The sequence below is a fragment of the Esox lucius genome, chromosome 2, assembly GCF_011004845.1.
Source record: "Esox lucius isolate fEsoLuc1 chromosome 2, fEsoLuc1.pri, whole genome shotgun sequence".
Lineage (NCBI taxonomy): Eukaryota > Metazoa > Chordata > Actinopteri > Esociformes > Esocidae > Esox > Esox lucius.
The window spans coordinates 18913250-18936093 of record NC_047570.1 but is presented as its reverse complement, the minus strand read 5'-3'; the positions used below and the strand labels follow the sequence as shown (position 1 = coordinate 18936093).

The following is a 22844-nucleotide window of genomic DNA, read 5'->3' as shown; positions in this document are numbered from 1 at the left end:
CTGTAGGGTCTGCTGTAGATCTGTAGGGTCTGCTGTAGATCTGTAGGGTCTGCTGTAGATCTGTAGGGTCTGCTGTAGATCTGTAGGGTCTGCTGTAGATCTGTAGGGTCTGCTGTAGATCTGTAGGGTCTGCTGTAGATCTGTAGGGTCTGCTGTAGATCTGTAGGGTCTGCTGTAGATCTGTAGGGTCTGCTGTAGATCTGTAGGGTCTGCTGTAGATCTGTAGGGTCTGCTGTAGATCTGTCGGGTCTGCTGTAGATCTGTCGGGTCTGCTGTAGATCTGTAGGGTCTGCTGTAGATCTGTAGGGTCTGCTGTAGATCTGTTGGGTCTGCTGTAGATCTGTAGGGTCTGCTGTAGATCTGTCGGGTCTGCTGTAGATCTGTCGGGTCTGCTGTAGATCTGTAGGGTCTGCTGTAGATCTGTAGGGTCTGCTGTAGACCTGTAGGGTCTGCTGTAGATCTGTAGGGTCTGCTGTAGATCTGTAGGGTCTGCTGTAGATCCTGTAGGGTCTGCTGTAGATCTGTAGGGTCTGCTGTAGATCTGTAGGGTCTGCTGTAGATCTGTAGGGTCTGCTGTAGATCTGTAGGGTCTGCTGTAGATCTGTAGGGTCTGCTGTAGACCTGTAGGGTCTGCTGTAGATCTGTCGGGTCTGCTGTAGATCTGTAGGGTCTGCTGTAGATCTGTAGGGTCTGCTGTAGATCTGTAGGGTCTGCTGTAGATCTGTAGGGTCTGCTGTAGATCTGTAGGGTCTGCTGTAGATCTGTAGGGTCTGCTGTAGACCTGTAGGGTCTGCTGTAGATCTGTAGGGTCTGCTGTAGATCTGTAGGGTCTGCTGTAGATCTGTAGGGTCTGCTGTAGATCTGTAGGGTCTGCTGTAGATCTGTCGGGTCTGCTGTAGACCTGTAGGGTCTGCTGTAGATCTGTAGGGTCTGCTGTAGATCTGTAGGGTCTGCTGTAGATCTGTAGGGTCTGCTGTAGATCTGTAGGGTCTGCTGTAGATCTGTAGGGTCTGCTGTAGATCTGTCGGGTCTGCTGTAGATCTGTAGGGTCTGCTGTAGATCTGTAGGGTCTGCTGTAGATCTGTAGGGTCTGCTGTAGACCTGTAGGGTCTGCTGTAGATCTGTAGGGTCTGCTGTAGATCTGTAGGGTCTGCTGTAGATCTGTCGGGTCTGCTGTAGATCTGTAGGGTCTGCTGTAGATCTGTAGGGTCTGCTGTAGATCTGTAGGGTCTGCTGTAGATCTGTAGGGTCTGCTGTAGATCTGTAGGGTCTGCTGTAGATCTGTAGGGTCTGCTGTAGATCTGTAGGGTCTGCTGTAGATCTGTAGGGTCTGCTGTAGATCTGTCGGGTCTGCTGTAGACCTGTAGGGTCTGCTGTAGATCTGTAGGGTCTGCTGTAGATCTGTAGGGTCTGCTGTAGATCTGTAGGGTCTGCTGTAGATCTGTAGGGTCTGCTGTAGATCTGTCGGGTCTGCTGTAGATCTGTAGGGTCTGCTGTAGATCTGTAGGGTCTGCTGTAGATCTGTAGGGTCTGCTGTAGATCTGTAGGGTCTGCTGTAGACCTGTAGGGTCTGCTGTAGATCTGTCGGGTCTGCTGTAGATCTGTAGGGTCTGCTGTAGATCTGTCGGGTCTGCTGTAGATCTGTAGGGTCTGCTGTAGATCTGTAGGGTCTGCTGTAGATCTGTAGGGTCTGCTGTAGACCTGTAGGGTCTGCTGTAGATCTGTCGGGTCTGCTGTAGATCTGTAGGGTCTGCTGTAGATCTGTCGGGTCTGCTGTAGATCTGTAGGGTCTGCTGTAGATCTGTAGGGTCTGCTGTAGATCTGTAGGGTCTGCTGTAGACCTGTAGGGTCTGCTGTAGATCTGTCGGGTCTGCTGTAGATCTGTAGGGTCTGCTGTAGATCTGTCGGGTCTGCTGTAGATCTGTAGGGTCTGCTGTAGATCTGTTGGGTCTGCTGTAGATCTGTAGGGTCTGCTGTAGATCTGTCGGGTCTGCTGTAGATCTGTAGGGTTTGCTGTAGACCTGTAGGGTCTGCTGTAGACCTGTAGGGTCTGCTGTAGATCTGTAGGGTCTGCTGTAGACCTGTAGGGTCTGCTGTAGATCTGTAGGGTCTGCTGTAGATCTGTAGGGTCTGCTGTAGACCTGTAGGGTCTGCTGTAGATCTGTAGGGTCTGCTGTAGATCTGTAGGGTCTGCTGTAGACCTGTAGGGTCTGCTGTAGATCTGTAGGGTCTGCTGTAGATCTATAGGGTCTGCTGTAGATCTGTAGGGTCTGCTGTAGATCTGTAGGGTCTGCTGTAGATCTGTAGGGTCTGCTGTAGATGTAGGATGGCTCCCTGCTGATCAACACATGGGTAGACAGCCAGACTGACAAGACAGGACAGTGTTAGTGGATGCTAAGACTAACAATGTTCTTCTCCTTCTCTTCACCTGCCCCCCTCCCGTCCTCCCCTCCCGTCCTCCCCCATCCCTCTGTCCTCAGAACAAGGCGTGGAGCGCCAGGTGCTGCAGAGCCAGTGTCGGAGGTTGGAGGCCCAGCACTACAACTTGAGTATGACAGCGGAGCAGCTCTCCCACAGCATGGGGGTAAGACACTTCATCTCCCTCTATCACTGAGGCTGGCTGTTCCCTGCCCCGTCGGTCTTCCGATGCTGGAGCGTGCGTGCGTATTGTTGTTGTGGCGTTGTTCCATAGATGTCATTTCACCTGGCTGACCCTCTGCTCGTTCTTCTAGGAGTTGATGTCTCAGAGACAGAAGCTGGCGGTGGAGAGGGAGAAGTTGCAGGCGGAGTTGGAGCACTTCAGGAAGTGTCTGACACTGCCACAGGCTCACTGGGCCCGGGGGGGACACTACAAGGGCTACCCGCCCAGGTGACAGCCCCACTGACCCACCCCTACTCCCCCCCCACCCCCACCCACGGCCCGGCCCCCTACCTCCCCACCCACAGACACAGAGTTTATTTTTATGAGCCGGATGGATGATCCACAGGAGAGAGGGATGGACGGATGAGGCAGCAGGGTGGAGTGGAGAAGGACTGACGGGTGCTGCTGCCTGTCCTCCCAGGGCCTGTCCTCCCAGGGCCTGTCCTCCCAGGGCCTGTCCTCCCTGCCTGGGGAGTAAGGGCCAGGTCACACAGTGAGCAAAGCTCTGGGACAGCATTGGTCAACACACACACACTCACACACACACACACTCACATACACCATGCTCTTCAGCAGGCACTGGTTACTCCCTGACGTCAGGCCAGCCCCATCCCTGTCTCGCCTCAGTTGCCCCACACAGACAATCCTGAAGCCTTGGACCTGTGTGGTCACATGACAGAGTGCCATCTACCATCAGTCCAAGATCCCCACCTTTGGCCAATCGGATGCGATTTACCCTCACAACATCTCTCCTGGCGGCCGGTCAGGCCAGCTTTCAAACTGGAAATGCACTTAAACAGACAGACCTGAAGAACCACCTGGTGGTACTGTGTTAGGACAAAGAACTGGCTTCAAATTAGGGAAGAACTTACAAAATGCACATTTTGGAACGAATAAAGGAAATGTTTTATTTGGAGATGAGAATAAGAATTTAAGAAGGTGCTTCAGCCTTGTATTGTAAATAATATTAAGACTAAAAAATAATTTTGTATGTTTTTATTACTTTACTCATTGTTCTTTTAAGAAGAAAAGAAGCCTGCCATTTTTTATATGTTAGTGCTTTTTTTTGGGGGGGGGTGGGATCAGAAAAGCCTTGCTTTTAGTGTTTGTTCTGCTCGGCAAGGAGAGAACAGGCTCCACCCCCCTGCTCCACCCCTTCGCCTTGGCCATGTGGGCATCCCTAGCAGCAGCCTGAGCTCTAGCCACATCCCTCCCTTCCCTGCCCTGGGCCCAGCACGGTTGACTGAGTAGGGGGTACGACCCAACTCTGGACCCCGGCCCCTCAGTTAGACCTGCAACCCCACACAGAACCCCTCTAGTCAGGAACAGCATGTAGGTAACCAGGTGGAGGAGTAAGTGACAGCCTGTTACTGTCATCCTTTATACCTCTCTATGTATCCACTTTAGCCCTGGTCCAGGGATGGGCCGGCGCTTAGGACAACTGTTATTTCTTTGCTTTGCTTGCCCAGCAGAAGGGATCCCTGAAGCAATGCTTGGTGGCTGGTACTAGAGCAGCCAGGCCTATCTCTCTGAACCTTATATCACCAGAGACTCAACAGCCATTATGTTGAGAGAGTCATGTGATGACGAGACACCGAGGAGACAGACAACACCACATGGCAGTGTCACAATGCACCTGGAGTGAGATCTACTCCTTTGTGTTTGCCGGCATAAAAGGATATCGTGCCAAAAAGTAACCCTTCCTAACAAAACAGCGTATGATACTTTTCATTTAACCTTCAAATAGGACAATTAAGTTAACTCCCTGAATTGAGAAGGTCAACCCACGTCTAAACTCATCACATTTGTACATGTTTATCAGTGTCAAATCCCTTGCCAATAATTGGATAGTCAAAGTTAATGATTGAGATATTTCCGCTGGGTGGCCCTTAAATCCAAAGTCAATGAAAGGTTCTATTTTGCCAAGTACATGAATGACAATAATCCCATTCTGCACTGTATGTTTATGCCTCCATTAGGGCTGCCGGACATAGCCTTGTTCCCTGTCCCTCTACCTTCCTCCCCCCATCCCTCTACCTTTCTCCCCCGTCCCTCTACCTTCCTCCTCCCCCCGTCGCTCTACCTCCCTCCTCCCCCGTCCCTCTACCTTCCTCCTCCCCCCGTCGCTCTACCTCCCTCCTCCCCCGTCCCTCTACCTTCCTCCTCCCCCGTCGCTCTACCTCCCTCCTCCCCCATCGCTCTACCTCCCTCCTCCCCCGTCCCTCTACCTCCCTCCTCCCCTGTCCCTCTACCTTCCTCTTACCAGTCCCTCTACCTTCCTCCCCCCAGTCCCTCTACCTTCCTCCATCCTATCCATCTACTGTCTCCCTATCCCCTATAGTCTTTCCTGTCCCTCTACCTCGGTGGGAGGTCTGTGGGAGTATGTGGCTTGAGTTTCAGGTTGTAGTTCCGCATTTATAAACATTTAGCCTTGTGGAATGACCTCCGGCAGCATAGATTGCAATGCAGCGTAGGTATTGTAGTGCTGTCAGTCTGAGTTGACAGGGCTTTGAGTATGTGGTCCAAAAGGGGTTCTGTTTCAAAGGGGTCCAGTCTGATGTGGAGGTGAGATGGCAGGGAAGGGAGGGTGGTTGCAGGTCTGGTCCCTACAGCCTTCTTCGCCTCACTCCTGGTGAGCTTTCAGAGGAATATCTAGTTAGGAAGGTGGAACCATGTTTACAGAGCAGAGCTACGATAGGAACACAACCTGTCAGTCACAACAAGCACAACCACTGAGTTAAGCAGCCAATGAGCTAGTGGGAGGACATTAGACCCGTCCTGAGCCTCCCTACCCTACCACCAACTCACGCACGCACACGCAATAGCCCCCTTGATAGAGGATGTCTAGATGCTGTGAAACCCTGTTTTTAAAATGTACTTGTTTGAATTCATTGTAATGTAATATATTATTTGTTGAATGTAGTAATTAGGTATTTATGAATATATTGCTGTAATTTCAGACAAAAAATAAAATAAAATATTTCAAAAATGTACTTGCAAATGTCAAGTTTTGTTAGTTGGCATTTTATTCTGAAAGTTCACTGCATCTGGTTTTCTCCGACAATAGATGTACCATGTTTATAAGGCAGACAACAGCTGGAAAAAGTAAAAATCTCACTCGATTCAGGTCTTAATAAATAATAAATACCAGGGAGAGCCCTGCCACCTGGCCAGTATTATGTTTTTTACAAAATGACAGAGATATAGTTGTTGCACAGGAATTCATCTACTTTGTTTGGGTAAACCTAAATTATTTCAGTCAAATTTGTCTTAATATATCACACATGACATGGTCTTAATCTTTGTGAAATATATTTCTAGCACAGGTTTAAAAATGCATTCTAGGATGGGAAAAAAGTATACCTCCAATTTTAGGCTGGGTGTAATATTTTATGTAATTATAATCTATACACTATACACCTGTCAAGACAGCAAGGGTGGACAGTATCAAGCCTTTTCCAGTCACTTTCACACCCCTCGGCCAGACTGCATTTAATCATATACCAGTCTTTAGTAGATGTGAAAGTTGGCACTGAGTCTGAACATCGAACCTTAGTAGGCAGATCCTTCCAGAGTAGTGGACTTCTATGACAGAAAGCCCTGCCGAATGTCTTTAAAAATCCCACATTGATTTTGAATTATATTCCAAACTGTATTTTTTATATTTGCTCAATTGTAATTATGCTGTTAACAAAATTCCAGCTGAACTTACAGAAAATCACATTGTAGGATTTTTTATGAATTTATTGGTAAATTCCTCTGTAAAAGAAGTATTTGGTCACCTACAAACAAGCAAGATTTCTGGCTCTCACAAACTTGTAACTTCTTCTTTAAGAGGCTCCTCTGTCCTCCACTCGTTACCTGTATTAATGGCACCTGTTTGAACTTGTTATCAGTATAAAAGACCAAAGAGCTGTCAAAGGAAACCAGAAACAAAATCGTAGACCTTCACCAGGCTGGGAAGACTGAATCTGCAATAGGTAAGCAGCTTGGTGTGAAGAAGTCAACTGTGGGAGCAATTATAAGAAAATGGAAGACATACAAGACCACTGATAATCTCCCTCGATCCGGGGCTCCACGCAAGATCTCACCCCGTGGGGTCAAAATTATCACAAGAACGGTGAGAAAAAATTCCAGAACCACACGGGGGGACCTAGTGAATGACCTGCAGAGAGCTGGGACCAAAGTAACAAAGGCTACCACTAGTAACACACTACGCCGCCAGGGACTCAAATCCTGCAGTGCCATATGTGTCCCCCTGCTTAAGCCAGGCCCGTCTGAGGTTTGCTAGAGAGCATTTGGATGGACCAGAAGAGGATTGGGAGAATGTCATATGGTCAGATGAAACCAAAATATAACTTTTTGGTAAAAACTCAACTGGTCGTGTTTGGAGGAGAACGAATGCTGAGTTGCATCCAAAGAACACCATACCTACTGTGAAGCATGGGGCTGGAAACATCATGCTTTGGGGCTGTTTTTCTGCAAAGGGACCAAGACGACTGATCCGTGTAAAGGAAAGAATGAATGGGGCCATGTATCGTGAGATTTTGAGTGAAAACCTCCTTCCATCAGCAAGGGCATTGAAGATGAAACGTGGCTGGGTCTTTCAGCATGACAATGATCCCAAACACACCACCCGGGCAACGAAGGAGTGGCTTCGTAAGAAGCATTTCAAGGTCCTGGAGTGGCCTAGCCAGTCACCAGATCTCAACCCCATAGAAAATCTTTTTGAGGGAGTTGAAAGTCTGTGTTGCCCAGCGACAACCCCAAAACATCACTGCTCTAGAGGAGATCTGCATGGAGGAATGGGCCAAAATACCAGCAACAGTGTGTGAAAACCTTGTGAAGACTTTTGACCTCTGTCATTGCCAACAAAGGGTATATAACAAAGTATTGAGATTAACTTTTGTTATTGACCAAATACTTTTCCACCATAATTTACCAATAGATTCATAAAAAATCCTACAAAGTGATTTTCTGGATTATTTTCTTCTCATTTTGTCTCTCATCATTGAAGTGTACCTATGATGAAAATTACAGGCCTCTCTCATCTTTTTAAGTGGGAGAACTTGCACAATTGGTGGCTTACTAAATACTTTTTTGCCCCACTGTACAAGTTTCCTTAAAGTATTATCTTGCTGGAATTTAACGTGCAAACATAATTTCTCACCTCACAAATACTTTATTTGGAACAACAAAGACATTCGATACAAATATAAGTAATTATTCATAAAAAAAAATGGGTTGACAGCAATATTGTATTAGTATGTAAATCAATAAACAAAAATTTACTTTTCCTTATTCTGAATTTCTTAATGAGTATACATTTCTTGTGACTCACAAAGAATATGCAACTGTCTTTGATGCAATTCCCAGTGGTGTTAAAGATAGTAACACGCAGGTGTAAAAACTGTGTAGTGCGATCTGATGATGGTTGTTTATAGAACAACTAGTAATCAGAAGAAACTATCTGTCTTATTAAGGAATTTAATCTCAAAACCTGTGGTAATATCAGTAAGGAACAACATCTGTGATGACATTATTTGGGAAACAAACACAGACTTTATATAAGAAATTCTTATTATCTAATAAAGTATTTGAAGTATCATATAAGATCATTCACAAATGTCATCCTTCAAGAAGCAAACTAGTGAGATAAAAGCCTAATATTAACCCCTGACTGTTCTTTTTGTAACACATGAAACAAAGTCATATTTAATTGGATTGCATTTGATATGAATGTAATGTGTGTCAACCTTGGTTTAATGGATAACAACACCAGAAACAATGGGCCAGGCGTCTCATAGTTTTTCACGATTGCTAACAAACCACTTTTGCAAAACTTTTCACAAAACATGCATCTTGGCCAAACAGTAAATCTTACCTCCAAAACGCACTAAATCCACCAAAACAGTTCATACAAAAGCACTAACATACAAAATAAGCTTGTTCAACAATAACACTGGCAACAATTCTCACTCAGAAACACACTGTCACTCATAACACACCAACCTAAAAAAACACTAACAATAGGGAGCATTACACAATTGATTTTTTACATTAATTGACAGAATAAAACCTCACTTGGTAGACTGTACTAAAGTATATGGAACAGGAATTAATCAGAAATGCAGCAATTGGGATATCCTTTATTTTTTCTACAACTTCGCATATAAAAAATCATACATTTGGATAAATAAAAAGTTCAAACAAAAAAAAATTCCTGGGCTGCAATAATAACAAATATCAACATGTATAGTATAATCACTAGCCTCTCTGTACTGTAGGGGCCAATTAGTTGTTTGAGTAACAAGTGATGTTAGCTCCTCTCTGGACTGTGACATCCTTGGTGCCTCTCTGACCAATCACATTTCTTCCCATGCGGCATGTTTTTGCCAGGTTGAATCCAACTTCATCCACAGGATGAATTTATGTGCAGTTTGCCTGGCTTCCATCTCAATTTCTCTCTAAAGAAACAGTAAATCCACAGTTTTGCAGTACTTTACATTATGTAGTTCTTTCACAAGGTCACGGTTTCTCTCAAAGCGTACAGTGTACAACACTTGGGTAGGTTTTCAGCTGACATTGCAATCTGCTGTGTTTGGAATGATTAAATAATCTACTAATACTTCCTATATATTTCTGGTTACTGCAGCAATGCACAACAGTTGCCATCATTCTGTTTTGAATGTGTTTTTAACAGTTTTGGGAACAGTGTGTAAGCATTTGAAAAAATAACATGTTCTGTGAATATATTGTTTTGGAGGTTGTGGAGTATGAATGATTTGGGGGAATGTGTTTATTTTCAATGCATTTTGTGTGAAGGCAATGAAAAATGATTCACAGTTTGGTCCACATACACTTCTGTTTCACTGACTGTGTGAAGAGTTTTGACAGTGTGACTTCAGTATTGACCGATGCATGTTAACAATCCTGAAAAACTGTAATTCATTTGCTTTCTTTTAAAAAGTTCAATACCCCTAGGATTTAATAATAATATGTTAACTTTTTCTATTTGGTTTTCCCCACCATGTTTCTGAAATATGATATCTGGATTTTGCCTATTAGATAAGATTCTATTCCAGAAATTGGATCAATTGAATGGATAATCACGGACTATGCTGAGGAGTCACATTGTATTAATTCTGTTTCTATGCATTTAATCATATTTGATGGGCATTTTGTCAGCATACCACAACAATTAAGAACAAAACATGTTTATTGAAAAATATATATTGATAAGAATGTATTTTCCACAAAATTTAATCGCATTAAATCAAATACAAAAAGAACCACAATGTTACTACTCTCCTCAATTACTCAACCTTTAATAACACTTTCTGCGTTATGAGATGTGTTTGAAAGTTCAAGGCCAGTTTAAGGCAATCAACTCTTTTACCCACACAGCATTTATTTAAACCATAACATACATAACACCATCTGATAATCACAGATCCACGATAATAAAACTGTTTCCTCAAGGGAGTCCATGACTTGTTGACGAGGATAACTGGTCTGAGGAGGCTTCAACTAGAAACAAATAACTTGGACCACACTTATTACACATTTGCACCTGTTTTTTTCAGAAGGAGACTGATCAGTATTACATTGTACCTGGTGAAAATCCTTAGTAAAGATGAGCTTAAGTCTACATGTGGAGGGGAGTTGTCCAGGTCTAGTCCATAAACACTGATCAGTAGTCCTGGGATTTGCCTCTACTGGAGCCCGGCTGTAAGTTGGAGCGCAGCTTATACATGCAGTTGAGAGAGTTCAGCAAGAAGGATCGAGTTGTGTTAATCTCCATCAGAGTCAGGTTGTCCAGCTGTAGAGGGAGTAGAAACAGGAGAGGAATACGTAAAACAAACGTCACATTTATGGGAATGTTTGAAATATGTTTGAATTTCAAATATGGGAAGAGTTTAATAAACATGTTTTACATCTTGTCCTGGGAAGGCTCATTTCATTGATGACATTTCCATATTTCTCAATGTTTTATTAAGAGTTCCTTCTATAGCTCTATTTTCTGTGTGCGCCATGGCTTGCTCTCTGATTCTCCACTGGGCATGCAATATCAGGTTTAGGCCATTTACTGTATGTCTAGGTTTAGCTTGACAGCATGAAGAGTAGGACCCAACTATGATACTGCTATCATTGGCAGCCTTATTCAGGGGCGGTCAAACAGTTCAAATAATTTAATGATTTTCTTTCCTCGTTTTCTTTCTATATACAGTGGGGCAAAAAAGTATTTAGTCAGCCACCAGTTGAGCAAGTTCTCCCACTTAAAAAGATGAGAGGCCTGTAATTTTTATCATAGGTCCACTTCAACTATGAGAGACAAAATGAGAAGAAAATAATCTAGAAAATCACATTGTAGGTTTTTTAATGAATTTATTGGTAAATTATGGTGGAAAATAAGTATTTGGTCAATAACTAAAGTTAATCTCAATACTTTGTTATATACCCTTTGTTGGCAATGACAGAGGTCAAACGTTTTCTCTAAGTCTTCACAAGGTTCACACACTGTCGCTGGGAATATGGCCCATTCCTCCATGCAGATCTCCTCTAGAGCAGTGATGTTTTGGGGCTGTCGCTGGGCAACACAGACTTTCAACTCCCTCCAAAGATTTTCTATGGGGTTGAGATCTGGTGACTTCTTACGAAGCCACTCCTTCGTTGCCCGGGTGGTGTGTTTGGGATCATTGTCATGCTGAAAGACCCAGCCACGTTTCATCTTCAGTGCCCTTGCTGATGGAAGGAGGTTTTCACTCAATCTCACGATACGTGGCCCCATTCATTCTTTCCTTTACACGGATCAGTCGTCTTGGTCCCTTTGCAGAAAAACAGCCCCAAAGCATGATGTTTCCAGCCCCATGCTTCACAGTAGGTATGGTGTTCTTTGGATGCAACTCAGCATTCTTTCTCCTCCAAACACGACAAGTTGAGTTTTTACCAAAAAGTTATATTTTGGTTTCATCTGACCATATGACATTCTCCCAATCCTCTTCTGGTCCATCCAAATGCTCTCTAGCAAACCTCAGACGGGCCTGGCTTAAGCAGGGGGACACGTATGGCACTGCAGGATTTGAGTCCCTGGCGGCGTAGTGTGTTACTGATGGTAGCCTTTGTTACTTTGGTCCCAGCTCTCTGCAGGTCATTCACTAGGTCCCCCGTGTGGTTCTGGGATTTTTTCTCACCGTTCTTGTGATCATTTTGACCCCACAGTGTGAGATCTTGCGTGGAGCCCGGATTGAGGGATATTATCAGTGGTCTTGTATGTCTTCCATTTTCTTATAATTGCTCCCACAGTTGACTTCTTCACACCAAGCTGCTTACCTATTGCAGATTCAGTCTTCCCAGCCTGGTGCAGGTCTACAATTTTGTTTCTGGTTTCCTTTGACAGCTCTTTGGTCTTGGCCATAGTGGAGTTTGGAGTGTGACTGTTTGAGGTTGTGGACAGGTGTATTTTATACTGATAACAAGTTCAAACAGGTGCCATTAATACAGGTAACGAGTGGAGGACAGAGGAGCCTCTTAAAGAAGAAGTTACAGGTCTGTGAGAGCCAGAAACCTTGCTTGTTTGTAGGTGACCAAATACTTGCCAATACCAATACATTCATAAAAAATCCTACAATGTGATTTTCTGGATTTTTTTCATCTCATTTTGTCTCTCATAGTTGAAGTGTACCAATGATGAAAAGTACAGGCCTCTCATCTTTTTAAGTGGGAGAACTTGCACAATTGGTGGCTGACTAAATACTTTTTTGCCCCACTGTACTTGCAGGCATTTGCAATGCATGGAGTGGAATACATATTATTTGACTGTAAGGGATAAAAACAGTCAGCCAGGACTTAATGTTTACTTCAGGTTTAATGTAACTATGCATGCTCCATCATTTACCTTTTATCACTTCTATCACCTTAAAGTTTCTTTCCCCATTAAGTGTTGTCTGTATGTATGTATGTATGTATGTATGTATGTATGGGGAAGAAATTGGGACTGTGTTTGTTTTCTTTCAATTTCACGAGATTATTTTTGCGCTTGATTATTAGATTTCTTTGGGGCCAATTTAGCCTATGTTTCTGAGTAGAGGTTCAGGTTCCCTTGTAAACAACAATGAGGGTGGCACCAATTACGGTTAGATTTCAGCAGGGCTCAGTAACAACTGACCATAACCCACTGCCAATGGTCATGGAAAAAAGTTCACAGCCAATCAGAAACATAAAATGCTCCATTCGATCCTTGATCGTGAGCCATTTCCGGTTATGAATGGACTTCCTTGGTCGATTGATACCTTGGCATGTGCTTCCTGCTGGCTGATGAAGCTGTCAGCGGAGAGGCGGAGCTTGGCGATGCGCGTGTCCCAGATGTCCTTCACTAGCGTGCGGATCTCATCTGCTTTGGGAATGTTATCCGACGCACTGCAGAAACACATCAAAATAACCACACACTGCTGGGAGCCATCACTAAGACCAGTCCATTCAAAAGTAGATCCAAACTAAGAAAATACATCCAACGTTACCGTTAGGAAGTCTAGAATGATACGTACTGGTTGAGGAGCAGCTTGGTCAGCTCCATGTAGTATGGACTGGGGACAGGCGTGAATGTCTCTTCCTTCCTCTCCAAGTCTCTTATCTCTTCCAGTTTGTCTACAAACATTTAAAAAGAAACATAAATCCATCTCAAAAGTTTTGGTTATAAAGCATCTGAGGTGCCGCATTCGTTGTATGAACAAACATAACATTAATATTTCCAGATGCATTGTGGGATTTCTGTTTAATCTTAGCCTGTACAGGTGAAGCTCAAAATCCAGAACATAACATAATCCAATTGTTATCACAAATGGTTAATCTTAACAGCCAATTTTGTGAAGGATTCCACAATCTTGTTATCAATCCTGTGACAAATGAATGCTTTGTGCTACACATCCCACAGTGCATCCAGCAGAACTATCAAAACGCATATCCTTACCAACATCCATCCACTCTGGTTGCACTATTCTGCACTTCTGCCTCTGTTTTAGATTCAGGGCCAGCCACACAGGTACCTCGACCGGCATCCCGGGATTGAAAGGACCAAGATCGCCCTGGGCCAAAAATCCACCTCAATCACACTTGACCCATTTGTAAACAAACTGACACGTTTGCAAAGGTGCCTACAGTGGCTAGTTAATTAATGTGACAGATTCTTAGGCAGCTAGCTTACTATGCTAGATAATGTTAAAAATATCACTGGCTAATCAAAATAGGCACTGCTAAGGTTAACTTATCAACTCACCCCAATCAAGTATATTTTGTCGAGACTAAAATTGGGAATAATCTTCACCACCTCCTTCTCGGCAAGAAATTCAACTTCAGAAGGGTCCATTTTAAGGTTATTTTGACCGTTTCACTTGTATCTACACAGTAACCCTATCAATGTTGTTGGTCCAAATGTTCCCGCGAAGTATTAGGAGGGTGTCACTTGGTAGGCAGAAGTCCCTCCTCCTCTCCAAAACAGTACATTACATACAAACGCCAGTAGGTGGCAGTCGTTACCCACATTATAATCACCAAAGCAGTACGTGACCAGAGAGAGATTTTTTTAGAAGGAAACATGAAGCTTCACGTAAGAACACTCTTACCCCTTTTTTCCCTATCACATTTTTTTCTACCCGATGTTGTAATTTCCAATCGTATCTATGGCCTGTTTACTAGCAACGACTCCCAATGGATTTGTGAGTGGTATTATTTCATTTGGATCTCTTAACTCCTGCCTAGGCAGCAGTTATTCTTCCTAGGGTGTAAACATATGACAAAACACAGCACAGTAATATACATAATACTACAATGTATAGCCTAATAGGCCTACCAAAAATATAACAGTAAAAATACACAATTATATAGTTCAAAATTCCTGACAACTCATGTGTCTCTGCAGTCCAAAGATGTGCAGGATTAACAGCAGTATTTAGCTTTTAAGCCACCGGAGGGAGTCGCTAGAGTGCAGGGAAATCAGGAAGTCCTTTATACTGATGTTTGGTCAGAAATCATTTTGTAGGGCTCTGGCAGTGCTCCTTCTGTTCCTCCTTACACAAAGGAGCAGATACTGGTCCTACTGCTGGGTTGATGCACTTCTACCTGTCCTTGTGTAACGGCCCATCTCCTGGTATCTCCTCCATGCTCTAGAGACTGTACAGGGGGACACCGCAAACATTCTTGTGACGGTATATATGGATCTGGCATCCTGGAGGAGCGGGACTACCTGTGCAACCTGAATGGGCTGCAGGTACCACCTCAGTAGTAGGTACCAGTAGTGTCAAGGACATTAGCAAAACTAGAGAAGAATCAGTCAGGAAGGATAAGGAGAGAACAATTATCTATGCCACCACCTGCAAAATCATTCCCTTTTTTGGGTCGTCTTGCTGCTGCCTTTCCAGTCCACCTGTTGTCACTTTCATTTGCATCAAAACAGGTGATATTGATTCACAATCGCTTATGCTCCCTAACTGGACAGATTGACATCACTGAAGTTTAATTGACTTGGTGTTGTACTGTGATGATGATTACACGTTCCCTTAAATTTATGCTTATTGGACTGGATTTTTTTTTTTTTAAATACCAGCATGTTGAATTTGATCTAATAGTGCAGCATGAAGCACCGGAGAGAGCAGCCTAGACAATTAGACCACCCTCGGCTATGGTGCAGAAAAAACTAAAAGCATAAAACTCACCAACCAAATTTTAAACAAAACTGGACTTTCCTTTGGCACTGTATGTCATTCCCTGGCAGAGAAAGTTATTTTGAGTAAGGGCTGTTTCTGCGTGCCAGCCAAATGTGAATATCTTTTTCCAACAGTATTTGTAACACTTTAATGTATCAGGTGTATTTTCAGGGAATATCTGCTGCTTTCCCAGGCCAAATTGATGAAAAAGCACTAACTAAACTTAGCAGACAGCTCATTCAGACCTATTCAGGCCTTGTACTGGCCATGAGGGATCCCAGTGGGGACTGCTAGGGAGTGATATGAAAAAAGGCATTGATAACATGCAAAATATCTGAAAAGTTTTATTTGTTCATTCAGTTCAAACAATTTTGTACAAAAAGGTTAAATATATCAAGAACTCAAATTATTTGATTTAGCTTTTTTAAATCTAAATTTAACTTAAAATATATATAGTTAGATAATTCATATATAAATAATAATATGGATAATTAGCAGTTGCTTTCACTCCCCAGAGACTTACAGGTTATTACTTATCCAATAACAATTTTTAATTCATTACCTAAAGTAAAGGGTAATCTGATCATTCTCTAACAAAAACTGTAAATACTAAGCAATCTCAAAAAAATCAGGAGGAAATCCCTTCTGGGAATAAAACCGTTCAGACTTCAGTAGCGAAAAAAACAATCTGTCCCTTGTTTACAATTCAGTAAAATGTCAATAAAATCTGAACAATAATTTAGTAAAGACTAACATGTGTAAGGCTAGTATTTCTTAGGCATCTAAAGTATTAATTATGCATACATCTTAATTAACTATTAGCGTACAGAAACAGTAAATAAACAAAATAAGAAAATTAACACATTGCATTGCATTACACAAAGGTCTCGACCAATTAAGTCCTCCCTGTTAGGGTAACAAAGATTCCACCGGTACTTGTATCCTCAATGCCCTTTGAAAATGCACTGGCCAGTGTTCCTAGAACTCTCTGTTCTTTAAGAGTAATTCACTAGAAACAAAGAGTTCGCATTCAGCACTTATTTCTGTGTAACAGTAGTAGCAGTAAGTTGCATGCCGTTTCGGCAGCAATGTCTTAGTCAAGTGCAGTGCAGTCCCTCACACTGGGTGTATTAGCACAGATGCAGAACAGACTTGTTAATCTCAGGGTTGGTCCAGTCATTCCTGAGGTCGTCCAGGTGATTGTCAAAGTCGATCAGACTCTCATAAGACCTGCCTTCCAGCAGAGCCAAAGTGATCTTCTGAGCCTCACACCAGTCTTCAAAGCAATCCCTGAACACACACACAAATCCAGAATCTCAGGAGATGTACTAGAATCAAAGCTCTAACACACTGGGTTCCTTCTCAAAAATATTTTCATAGTACAAAAACTAGATTACAAAATAATTTTCATTGGACAGGTAACCATTAAGATATTTTGATTGCCAATCTAAGACCCCTGAGTTGTAATGTACAACTACAATATGCTGTGTTGCAATGTGTGGCCAGTCCCCATAGAATAATCAAAGAATTACAACTCATATCAGACCCTATTGGTAATTTAATATGATCTTTGAGGCCAACAGCCTGTGTATACATGGTATAGCTGTTTGTGATAATTGTGGCTCAGTAGATCTGATATATAGGTATGTATCTCACCCCCATTGCATACTGTATTAAAAGAGTTATAATCTACTCAGAAACACTTACACATTACAGTCCCTGCATTTCCACTTGTTTTCATGGTGGTCATAGATGGCTAAGATGGGCTCATAGCAGCCCATAGTAAATCTGGTGTTATCTACCTGAGGAACAAAAAAAGATTAGAGGTTGAGTGGTCAGTGTAGGTCTCATGTGTGACTAAAGTAATGTGGCAGTTGTAATGTTCCAGTTTTGTTATGAAACAATAATCAGCTGATAGAGGATTACTATAATCATTGCTGCTTCGCTGAAGTTCTCTGCAATCCTGGCCGCAACTTTTTCAGCAACCTGGTTAGGTCTATGGGAGGTAAAAGAAGAAGCATTGTTTCCCTTACAAACAAGATTGGAATGTTGAATTTGCAACACACTGCAGTCATATTGTACTGTTTCTGTGACTGGCACCCAGTGTTAGAATAACTTTACCTGAAGTCCTTTATGCGCTCGTTGGCTTGGTAATACCCAGCAATTACATATTTGTTCTCTTTACACCATGTATCAATCTGGAGGTGGGTAAGAAAAAACACTTGACACTTCTGGAGACAGCTGTTAATACACATCTAGACAAAGTGCAGCGGTTAAAATAAATGGAATATTACGTATTTTTTCTAACGTGACGACGTAAAAACAAAATTATCAATTCAATTACCAATGTAAGTGCCACCTCTAACATTGGTGCCAATGCAAGTGTGCCGTGGAAGAGTGGTATACAATCCACGCAGAGAATAGGAGTGTAAGTGTTGTCCTTCTTCTTTTCCTTCTGTTTCTCAGCAACCAGTAATCCGTTCACGGCGCAATGGGGATATTTAGCAGCATGCAAAAGCATTTTGCAATAAGCCTGAGTTGTCAATTTAATACTCATTATTTGCAGATAAACACTAAACTAGCTAGCAAATTGTACAAGGGTCTGGAGACAGCTAGCTAACGGATATCATGTCCGACACAAAAGAGACGGTGACAACTTCGGTTGACCACAGTATTCAAGTCTCTATAATACTCATAAAATTCACTTTATGTGTCACATAAAACTCACTTTTCGTGAATGCTACAGAGAATGAATCGCATATATTGTTCACGACGGTTTACCCATTACAAATTCACGCTGCCTGACTAATGCACCGGTAACGCAAAACACACCCGAACTACAAGCACCATTTTGGTTCATCTCAGGGCAAACCGCGTGACTTAAGGAATACAAATGTTGCGCCAAGATGGTAGCAGGAGAAAAATAGTTTCGCTACACGTTGCTGTCGTAAAAGTTCGAATTAAATTTCACAGCGACGCGACACTCGCATTATTTGACAAACACTTTGGAATATTCATTCAATAGTGATATTCAAATCGTACACAATAATTACATTTTAACTAATTCCTTCACCGATTGACCTTCCACATGGTTCGCATAACCCGTCATAACCCCTAACAATATATATGTACTTCCGGTTTATCACTTCCTTAATGCTTTTGCTTTTTGCGGCCTCGGCGAAACGAGTTGAAGTAAGTGGGTTGTATTAAAAATACCTGGCTATTTGATATTATAAGGCATATCATATATTGCTATACATATAATAAATTATTATACATTACGTACACATATAAAGTGTATACATGTAACATTTAATCAGCATTTTTTCAGAGATTGCCGGGCGAAGAGATGTGACATTGACTTCTGTACTAGTAGTAGTGTTGTAGCCGCGCTAGAAAGGAGACCGGTAAAGGCAATGCTAGCAATGGTTGGCTCTGTGGACTGTCAATGATGCTATGCTAAATTTGCTAGCTGATTGCTAACTGATCTGGTTAGCGTTAATGTACCCTTGGCTTTTCATGTTGTTAGTGAAGTGTTTAAACTACATCTGGCCATGACTCATGTTAACGTACACGGTCACTTTTAAACGTACTCGGATGAGGAATATTGCACACAGCGCATCTGTTGCCTTGCTACTTTTTATTAGCTATTTGTATTTCACGGCATGACCTTGTGCCTGTGTACTGACAGGCTGTAGCTTAGCATCGTTACTATGTTCATTGACATTTTGAGTCTTCTGGTGTTGATAGGCTGGCTACAGTAACTACTGTAGATATTTTTATTACAAAATGTGTTAGACATTTAATGTTAACTAGTTACTGTATGTTCTGTAACCTATCATATCCATTACAACATTTGTTAGCGTTGATAGGCTAGCTGCAGAAACTCATCTCAATAAAAAATTTGCTAACATGCTAACCTTATTACTAACATGTTTATCTTTTAATATTATGGATGGCTTATGACAAAAATGTTATCAGTAGTGTGTGTGCGCTATGCAGCTCGGACTGGCATCTTAGTTGTTTTGCTTGGTAACGTATTGTAACTAGTTCTGTGATATAGGTTTAAGTGTCTAGGTTAATTTAACATGCTAAGCGCAATATTAGTTTGTGTGCTTGGAGGTGTTGAGAACTTATTTCTAAATATTATTTTAAACAATTAATAATTTTGTACAATCAGAATAAGCTTATAAGTAATAGTTCTGGTCAATAGATTTGAACAGAACTATTTTAGTAGCTTAACCTCTTAGTTATATTGATTGTGATTTCTTCTAGGATTTTTTCCTATACATTTTCTTCTCTTTCAGAATGCTGGCCACCAGAGCCCTTAGCCTTGTTAGCAAACGTGTCATCTCCACATCAATCTGTGTACGTGGGGGTCATGGTAAGTCATTCTGTAGACCACACTCATAAAATACATGACCTTCATAGTATGGGTGTTTAAAGTTGGCTTCTGTAATATGTACTGTAACTGCATCTAAAAAAAAAAAAAATTAAACAACTCCAATATATATTGTTCAAAATGTATAATGTAAAATAAGTCCAGATGTACGAAGCTGGTTATGTCTTCCAAGGCAGAGATGGGAGACACTGTGCATCTCACAACAATAGCCCAGGTGCTTCACAAATGTAACCTATATGGAATAGTGTCAAAAATAAAATCACTTTTGAAGGAAACTCTCAAAATCATGGATAGTGTTTGCCAGAAGGCATGTGTGGGACTGAGACTAAGGTTTTTTTCCTCCACTATAGTTTTAGAAATCACAATTTCATTTAAATTACATTAACATGAAATGTAAATAACATTTTGATTCACACTAACTGTACGTTATTATTGCTGCACTGTAAGGTGAAACACATGCACGTGAAACACAATTTTGGATTGTCACTTTTTTTACACAAAAAAAAAATATCTAAATAAAACTATTGTAGTGTGAAAACCCTCCAATCCTACAGTGAAGCTTGAGCAATTTTGTAAATAAGAATGGGCCAAATGTTCAAAGCTGGTACAGACTTCTATCCAAATAGACTTGTGACTATAATTGCTGCCAAAGGTGGCTCTACCAAATAGGAATTGACTAAAAGGTGTGGATACTTAAACAATTATTTTTCAATTTTGTACAGTACTTCAGTTCAGTTTGCAATTTTTTTGGATCAAATCCAATTAGATTTAGTGTTGTAACACCATGAAAGAGATTAATATTTTGAGAACCACCATAGGCCTACAGTTAGTGAGACAACACACGCTGAGTGCACTGTATAAAACCTTAGAGCTCATTAGGCTGGTGTATATAGACAGGAAAGGCAGTTACTGTGCTCTGAAAGAAACACAGTATCTTATTCCCTATGTACGTTCTGTGTTCTCCTCAAAACAAATCGTTTATCTGGTTGTTTGTAGTAACATGGGGTTTTTGCTGCAGGTGTTGCCAAGGTAGACGACTATGCTCTCCCCTCCTACTTTGACAGACGGGAGAATCCCCTCCCTGATGTCAGGTTTGTGACGGACCTGAGCCCAGTGCAGAAATCCCTGAAGGAGAAGGAGAAGGGCTCATGGGCCACACTATCCAATGATGAGAAGATTGCATGTATGTTTTCTTAATTCATATAAATGTATGTTATTTTTGTAATCTGAAGGTAAAGACATAGAAAACAACAAAAGCCAGAAATTCAGATCTTTAGATTTTTTATTTGACTTGATTAGTTGTAGGGCTGTCTGTCAAGTTAGGATGCATTGTTAAGGTTACATTTCCTCTATTGACAGTGTACCGTATCAGCTTCAAAAAGAGCTTTGCAGAGATGAACAAGGGCTCTAATGAGTGGAAGTCAGTTGTCGCAGGAATGCTGTTCTTCATTGGCGTGACAGGACTGGTTGTCTTATGGCAGAGGAAGTTTGGTATGTTTTCTTATTTAAAAAGGAATTTGATTCATTGTACATAATGTGGTCATTCAGTTATTTCATGGTCATGTTCGTGGTTTACGTCCCAGCTATGATACTCATCTGGAATTGGGATTGATAACAATCAGCATTGTCTCAACAGCTAGATTTCTGTATTGGGGAATGTTTTTTTGCAAGTTACTAAGAACATGTGCACATTTTCCCACCTTTTGGTGTCTCCACTAGGGAGGTAACTTACAATTAATTTGAGAGGCCCTGATCCTTGATTCACATGTTTAATGCAGAATCTATTACTTGTGAATATGCTGACAATAACAAATTATTTGGAAAGTCTACAATAAAAAAAAAACTTTTACTATTTGAAAGAGTATTTTAAAATGCATTATTATGCATTTTTATGGTAGAAATCATAGAAATGTCTCTTAGGTGATCATTTCATAATAAAGATGGCAATCGTTTTGTGAGCCCCACTGCATGCTTGGTCAAAGTGCTGCAGGAACTTCTTAAATGTTTAATGGTAAAAATAACAAACGGAGCATCAAGCTCTCTACCATGCACTTTGAAGTTAATAATATTGCATTTGTAGCCTTATACACTACAGACATTCCCAAGTTGTAGCTGGACAGCTAAAGGAAGCGCACCTGCTGTGTGACTCCATATTTGCATGTTTTCTTCTATCAATTATTGTGCATAATGTCATTCTCACCAGAAATGTATTGCTTGCATGTTACAAACACAAAGCCATCATCCCAAACAAATCGTCTGTCGAAATAAATACAGTTGTGGCAAAATTTCTGGTTTTTAATCACACCTGTTGTGATTGTATGCAGTAACTAACTAACTTTAATGGCATAAACTGTAGATTGTTTGTTTGTTTTTTGTGACAGTTATTGTGTTTCTCACTGAACTCCTTGTTGATCGAGATGGTCAAAGGTAACCTTTCTGAGGCAGAGCATAACAAGTCATATCTGTCTTGGTATAGTGTATGGACCCGTGCCCCCCACCTTTGAGACAGAGTGGAAAGAAAAGGAGCTCCAGAGAATGCTGGACATGAGGATCAACCCCGTGGAGGGCATCTCGGCCAAATGGGACTATGAGAACAAGGAATGGAAGAAGTAAACCAACCATCCAGATGACCATGTTACATACCAAGGCAGAAACAAACGTACATATACTGTTGTCTGTATTTATCAATTGTCCACATTACCTCAGTCAATGCGTTTTGGAAGGCCTCTTCCTCTTAAGGTTATTGTGTATTATAAAGCAAAATAAAATATCTCATGTTTACCAACAGCATGTCTCAAATCGCTTTTACTGTCCACAAGGCAGTGTCATGTTAAAAGTCAAGGGTAGTGTCAGGTTGTTTGTTGTTCGGGAATGTGGAGCAGGATGATTTTTTTACCTATTCTAAGACCTGAATTATCTTACTGTGAGTGTATAAGGAAAAAAAACTACTATTGATGTGGAAATGTAAAACTTTCTGTTCATGAGTGAAAGATGCAAGCTGGAATCTATGAGACGCAATCATTGGATTAAAGGAAAATCAAGAAACGTATTCCATATAATGCATCTAGTTATGTGTAAAAGAAATATGGAGATAAGTTGT

General features: G+C 41.6%; 4 protein-coding genes across 9 annotated transcripts in view; 2 read left to right on the top strand and 2 right to left on the bottom strand.

Moving 5' to 3' along the window:
- Positions 1 to 4729, top strand: part of gse1 (Gse1 coiled-coil protein) — a 280494-nt gene extending 275765 nt beyond the window's left edge. For all 5 annotated transcript variants that reach the window (XM_034295844.1, XM_029123909.2, XM_029123911.2 and 2 more), the window contains 2 exons: positions 2481 to 2584; positions 2733 to 4729. In XM_034295844.1, coding sequence (XP_034151735.1) covers positions 2481 to 2584; positions 2733 to 2873 — 245 coding nt within the window. In that variant the 3' untranslated portion in view covers positions 2874 to 4729. The remainder of the gene's footprint in view (positions 1 to 2480; positions 2585 to 2732) is intronic.
- A 5164-nt stretch (positions 4730 to 9893) lies between these two features.
- gins2 (GINS complex subunit 2) lies at positions 9894 to 14100 on the bottom strand. Its single transcript, XM_010899310.3, has 5 exons — positions 13917 to 14100; positions 13611 to 13725; positions 13189 to 13288; positions 12934 to 13060; positions 9894 to 10463 (listed from the first exon to the last, which is right to left on the bottom strand). The coding sequence occupies exons 1-5, from the start codon at positions 14004 to 14006 to the stop codon at positions 10335 to 10337; spliced, it is 561 nt and encodes a 186-aa protein (XP_010897612.1). The 5' UTR covers positions 14007 to 14100; the 3' UTR covers positions 9894 to 10334.
- A 1561-nt stretch (positions 14101 to 15661) lies between these two features.
- emc8 (ER membrane protein complex subunit 8) lies at positions 15662 to 18396 on the bottom strand. Its single transcript, XM_010899309.5, has 5 exons — positions 17687 to 18396; positions 17464 to 17540; positions 17269 to 17338; positions 17050 to 17144; positions 15662 to 16632 (listed from the first exon to the last, which is right to left on the bottom strand). The coding sequence occupies exons 1-5, from the start codon at positions 17897 to 17899 to the stop codon at positions 16473 to 16475; spliced, it is 615 nt and encodes a 204-aa protein (XP_010897611.1). The 5' UTR covers positions 17900 to 18396; the 3' UTR covers positions 15662 to 16472.
- A 98-nt stretch (positions 18397 to 18494) lies between these two features.
- On the top strand, positions 18495 to 22531 carry LOC105027278 (cytochrome c oxidase subunit 4 isoform 1, mitochondrial). 2 transcript variants are annotated; one of them, NM_001304142.1, is given in 5 exon segments: positions 18495 to 18534; positions 19650 to 19726; positions 20763 to 20927; positions 21104 to 21235; positions 22221 to 22528. In NM_001304142.1, coding segments are annotated over 4 exon segments (510 nt in total). In that variant the 5' UTR covers positions 18495 to 18534; position 19650; the 3' UTR covers positions 22358 to 22528.
- The last annotated feature ends 313 nt before the right edge of the window (positions 22532 to 22844 follow it).

What these genes read in the sequence shown, in the direction of transcription:
- gins2 (XM_010899310.3), bottom strand. Translation starts at nt 14,006, where the DNA reads ATGGACCCTTCTGAAGTTGAATTTCTTGCCGAGAAGGAGGTGGTGAAG. An exon ending in ACAAAATATACTTGATTGGG is followed by an intron (nt 13,726 to 13,916) that starts GTGAGTTGATAA and finishes TTTTTGGCCCAG; the next exon opens with GGCGATCTTGGTCCTTTCAA. An exon ending in AGCAGGAAGCACATGCCAAG is followed by an intron (nt 10,464 to 12,933) that starts GTATCAATCGAC and finishes CTCCCTCTACAG; the next exon opens with CTGGACAACCTGACTCTGAT.
- emc8 (XM_010899309.5), bottom strand. Translation starts at nt 17,899, where the DNA reads ATGAGTATTAAATTGACAACTCAGGCTTATTGCAAAATGCTTTTGCAT. An exon ending in TAGAGGTGGCACTTACATTG is followed by an intron (nt 17,541 to 17,686) that starts GTAATTGAATTG and finishes ACCCACCTCCAG; the next exon opens with ATTGATACATGGTGTAAAGA. An exon ending in GAGCGCATAAAGGACTTCAG is followed by an intron (nt 17,339 to 17,463) that starts GTAAAGTTATTC and finishes TACCTCCCATAG; the next exon opens with ACCTAACCAGGTTGCTGAAA.
- LOC105027278 (XM_020051194.1), top strand. Translation starts at nt 19,651, where the DNA reads ATGCTGGCCACCAGAGCCCTTAGCCTTGTTAGCAAACGTGTCATCTCC. An exon ending in CTGTGTACGTGGGGGTCATG is followed by an intron (nt 19,727 to 20,762) that starts GTAAGTCATTCT and finishes TTTTTGCTGCAG; the next exon opens with GTGTTGCCAAGGTAGACGAC. An exon ending in CAATGATGAGAAGATTGCAT is followed by an intron (nt 20,928 to 21,103) that starts GTATGTTTTCTT and finishes CTCTATTGACAG; the next exon opens with TGTACCGTATCAGCTTCAAA.